At 48.4% G+C, this 5,046-nt stretch overlaps 1 protein-coding gene across 2 annotated transcripts in view; it reads right to left on the reverse strand.

The window, feature by feature from the left end:
• Positions 1–6: 6 nt before the first annotated feature.
• Kif24 (kinesin family member 24) overlaps positions 7–5,046 on the reverse strand; it is a 79,208-nt gene continuing 74,168 nt past the window's right edge. For both annotated transcript variants that reach the window (XM_031377078.1, XM_031377077.1), the window contains 3 exons: positions 1,928–4,159; positions 1,361–1,454; positions 7–738 (listed from right to left, as the gene is read on the reverse strand). In XM_031377078.1, coding sequence (XP_031232938.1) covers positions 598–738; positions 1,361–1,454; positions 1,928–4,159 — 2,467 coding nt within the window. In that variant the 3' untranslated portion in view covers positions 7–597. The remainder of the gene's footprint in view (positions 739–1,360; positions 1,455–1,927; positions 4,160–5,046) is intronic.

Below are 5,046 nucleotides of genomic sequence, written 5' to 3' on the forward strand. Positions count from 1 at the left end.
AAGAGAGAAAAATGTGCTGCTATCAGCACCCTCAAACTAAACATAAAGCATACCCTGGACCTCAGTTGCTCTTAAGAAAGATATCAAGAGTTGTTCATTTTATAATTTCCAAAACTAAATATCTACTCGCTGCTGGGAAGGAGTTCACCTGACTGCCTGGCTGGTACTGGTGCTATAGTCTTTGAAGATAGAAAGGCACTGTCAGCAATAAGGCTGTTGGCTCAGCTTGTGCTCCCTAACCTCTGACCTCCGATGTCCCAAGTTAACATTAAACACCCTGGTCTCATCCTCAAATTTAGGAACATCTACAAAGTTATTAGACCAAGTACGTCCCTACAGATACAGGTTGGCAAAGTGACTACTCTGAGCCCCAGATAAAAGGGGACATAAAGGTTTTCAGCCTAGTACTTGGTTATAGGTGGCCCTGTAGTTGGAATTGAGGTGAGGTCTGTCCCTGAGTAGTTGGGTTATAAAGGCCATGTGTGGCTAGGTTGACCCTAGGGGCAGGACAGGGAGTGGCTGGTTGCAGGAAGGCCCTGGCAGAGCCTCTTCCAGCCCCAGAGAACACAGCAGTGTTCACCCAGGGTAAGACTTCCTCTAAGATACCACAGTTCTCTCAGGGGCTGCAGCTGGCCCGTGGCTGGTGAGGTAGAGCTGTAGCTGGCTTCTCAGACTTTGGATGCACTTGGACTTCAAAGCCATGATTTCATCCAGCTGGGTCACAAAATCTTCAAACTCCTGAGAAGAAAGGACACAACTGGAGCCTTTTCACTTGATGGCTTTCTGTCAGATCATCTTTCCTAGTCTGTCTTTTTGTTTTTCATGTTTTCGTGTGTATGAATGTTTTACCTACACACCACTTGTGTGCCTGGTGCTACCCACGGAATTTAGAAGAGGACATCAGATCTCCTGGGACTTGAGTTCTAGGTGGTTATGAGTCACCATGTGGATGCTAGTAAGCAAACCTGGGTAGTCTACAAGAATAACAAAGTGCTCTTAGCAAAGTGCTCCCTAGTCCATCTTGAAGGAACATTTCAGAGCCCAAGTCCCTCCTCCCCAGAGGAAAACCTTAGAAGTTTCTGTGGCTTCGAGTGGGCCCCCTTTCCTGCATTTGAAACACTATGTAAATGGAGACTATTCTGGAAAGGGTGCTTACAGTGCTTTGGGTCTTCAGAAGCAAGATGGTCACTGCTACAGTAGCCAGTCATAGGGAGGGACCCAACTCCCAGCTCCACCCAGACTCTCTGAGGGCCACAAGGCCTCAACAGTTAGTGCACAACATGACACCATAACAAACATGACCACCAAACAAACCACAATTAGTTGTCGGTAGCCCACATATTTGTTCAGTACTACTTACATTAGACTCCATCTGGGTCATCAAGGTCTCCTCCTTGAAGTCTAGTTCAGCCATTTCATCCAGCTGTTCTTGGTGTGCACGGATGATCACCTGCCTGGGAACATGTTGAAGAAAGGAATCCTTCTGGTTTTTCAGACTCAGGGACAGTCTGTGGACATTAGGAGCTTGCAGCCTCCTCCCAGGGTGGTAAGACCAGCTGGCAACTTCTTGCCCTCTCTGTTCTGTTTTTAGAACTAGTCAAGGGGTTAGGGAGTACCCACAAGCTACAGGAAGAGATAGATACTTTCTCAAGCTTGTCCCTGCCTCCCCAGCTGCTTCACAAGGGTTGCCTGTTTCCCATGGCTTCCTGCAGAAAGGCTATAAAACAGTGACAACTGGTGTGTTTGGTACGAAGTCTGCTCTTAATTTTGTTTGTGGAGGGTTCAGGACTAAAACAGGTCAAACTAATGACTAGTAGAGAACCCAACACAGTAAGTTTGCCCAGTGAAGAGGCAAGCTCCGTTCTATACAAATAAAGGGTATGGGGTATTGAAGGGGCTCAAGTCTTAAGAACAAAGTCCAACTTACTGTGCCTGCTCCGGTGTAAGTGGCCTCAAGGCCTTAGAAGAACAGCTGGGGACCACAGGAGAGTCTGAATCTAAGCACCTTGAGATTGGCCTGCGCCTGAGCCATGAGATGTCCTCGTTGTGATGGGGCTTGTTGGAATCTGTGGAGGAAACAAGCTCCTGCCAGCTAACCCCTGTAGGAAGTTTTCTCTCCCGGGCCCAGGGACGGCCAACTCCACCACTGCTTCCTGTACATGAGTTGAGGAAAGGTGTAGAATAGGGTACTGCAGCATGTATGTTGAAGGAGGGCTTTCTCGGCAATGTCAAGGAGCCCCCCAGTTCAGTCTCTTCAGCATTGTCATCATATGGCTTACCACCCACATGATTCTGGGGCAAGAGTGTTGGTCTTCTGTTCTGGCAGGCTTCCCTATTGGGCAACTTGTCAGGTGAATGCTGGTGGATTGGTGATGGGGACAGAGCTGGAAGATCACCACTAGGCCGATTGTCAGGGGGAGATGAAGATAGCCATAGGCACTCAGTTGCAGAAGACACTGGCAAGGCAGCCTCTTGATTATAAGATGATACTGTGTGTCCCGCTGCTGGCCCTCCTACAACCTCAGCCACGAAACCATAATCAGCTCTATCCTGGGCAGTTTGCTCCAAGGAAGAAAGGTCCTCATGATTGGGGGTCTCCAGGAGGGACATAGTGAGGGGAGCCATGAGTCCAGAAGCATTTGCAGAGCACATATGTATCTGCTCTCCACAGTCTTCTTGGAAAGGAGTACTGCTGTTCACTGTTCCTGGAGTCTGAGTCACTCTGTTTTCACTGACTTCTCTTAATGGTGTGGAGACTCTGTCTCTTTGGTCTGGGGATCCAGAAACAGCCATGTGGGACAGTGGAAAAGACAGCCCATTTTCTGGGGATGGGGATGACAAGCTGCCCTCAGCTTGCTCAGGAACCTCGCCTGTGAAGGCCTCCAGTCTGATGTCAAAGACTTGAGCGTCACCTGTTTTTTGGTGATGCATAAAATCCACCTGTGAAGAGGAAGGTTTCTGGGCCTGGTTGTCCTTAGGAGAAGGTCCTGAGGAAGCAGAGTCTTCCTCCTTGCTCCAGTCTGGGCATACCACACTTGGGCTGTGGCTTTGACTGAGTGCTCCTCTTCTGTGGTTGATGATGGGGTCCCTGGAATACACCCAGCTGTCAGCTGGCCCCTTCTTACTACCATCTGTCTCAGAGCTGAAAAGCAAACCTTGCTGCCTTTCTGCTGCCTGCTCCTCAGGGCTGTGCTCCCTGTGATGATGAAGGAAGAAGGAGCCTTCACTCCTTTCTAAGGTGCTCCTCTGTTTTATGGTCGGCTGACTGGAGACATGTGAGAAAGAATCCTCACTGAAATCACTGTCATCAAGGTCCTCAGCCTGGGCTCCATCATGGTTCTCAGGATTAGAATGGAGGGCGAAGACAGTCTCATTCTGGGGCCGACCTTCTGAGGACCTGTGCTGGCATAAAAGCCTCTGCAGTGGTTGGTATTTTAGCTTCTGCTTGAGGAGCGGTGGCTGCTGGAACTGTTGATGGTAAAATCGCAAATGCTCCTCCCTCTCCCGCTGCTGTAGAATGGGGTTTGTCCAAGCTTCAGGGGCAAGCCCGGCAGGTGTGCTCACCCTGGCAGGTGTGCTCGCCCTGCTATCCTGAGTGGCTTCTAAGTGGTGGCTGTTACTAGGGAGCCGAGGTCGGGACAGTACCTGCTTCTGCACTGGCTGTACTGGCTGCACCTTCTTCCCTCTTGTGGGCAGCCTGACACGCAGCAGACCTTCTCTTGGGCCTGAGGCCTTGCCCTCCCACCCAATAGCAATCTTGCTGCCAGTTTGACTTTTCTCAGAGCACAGTGGTGCCGACTCTGCTCCCTTTTTGATCAAATGGCCAGATCTCATGGCTCCTCTGCAAAGGCTAGCCTTCATGTCCCAGTCTGGAGTGGGACTCCCTTGGGAACTACTCTTTTTACCAGGGGTCTTAGGACCAGAGGCAAAGGGGATATTGGGAACATGGCTGGCCAAAGGGTGGGCTTTAACTTTTGTGGAGCCTGGGGCCACAGTAAGTGACTGCTGAAACCCCAGCTTAACTTTTTTGGGGGAGCACTTGTCCCCAAGCAGGGTGACAGGGGAGCTCTGAATTCGTTTTGGAGAGGAGTTTGCAGATGTCTGATTCCGACTGGCAGCTGAAGCACAACACTTAACGCCTTTCTTTAGTTCCTTCACCCTGTAAATGACCATTTAATGTTAACTGTATATTCATCTGTATCTGTGACTCCTTTCCTACAGTTTCCAGAGAATTAAATAACAGACAAGGAAAAGTATGTCAAAGATTATGAGTTCTTTCTTACTTTGGCAGAGAATAAGAGGAAAAGGCACATTCTCCTTTAACATGAGTACTGTACTTGAACTAAAAGAGAAGTGTCTCCTGGGAATATAAGCATGCACACAACAATACATGACTGAAGAGTTTGCAAATCACTACAGCCCCATGTAAGGACAAGCTAGGAATGAGAACCGTGCTATATTCATGCAGAGCCTGCCATGGCTCCTGAAGATGGGCCAGCTCAGGAATTCATGTCTACCCTTCTTCACCTATAATCCCACACAATCCTACAAACAACAGCCTGCAGTGCTGCTCTGGGAAGGTGAATTCCCCCTAATCTGCAGTTTAGAAAGCAAAACCTCCAAAAAGTAGGAGATTGTGCTGGTCCCACACAGGGAGAGATGAGTATTTCCACCCCCCCCCAACTTAGCATTACTGGCATTCTGTTTTGGGTAAAATTATTTATTATAGATGCTCTGTTTATTGGAGCTATTGGGTAATATCTTTGTTTTTTACCCAGTAGATACCAGTAGCACCTTTCCTCAGTCATGATAATCAAAAATGTTCTTACTTCTGGGGACTGAAAAGATGGCCCAGAGGTTAAGAGCACTGCTCCTTTTGCAGAAGATCCACCAGGTTCAGTTTCCAGAACCTACATGGTGGCTCACAACCCTCTGTAACTTCAATTTCAGGTAATATGGTGCCTTCTGACACCAGGCACACATAGGATACACACACACACACAGACAAAATACTGATATATATATATATATATATATATATATATA

The sequence above is a fragment of the Mastomys coucha genome, unplaced genomic scaffold, assembly GCF_008632895.1.
Source record: "Mastomys coucha isolate ucsf_1 unplaced genomic scaffold, UCSF_Mcou_1 pScaffold18, whole genome shotgun sequence".
NCBI classification, from domain to species: Eukaryota; Metazoa; Chordata; class Mammalia; order Rodentia; family Muridae; genus Mastomys; species Mastomys coucha.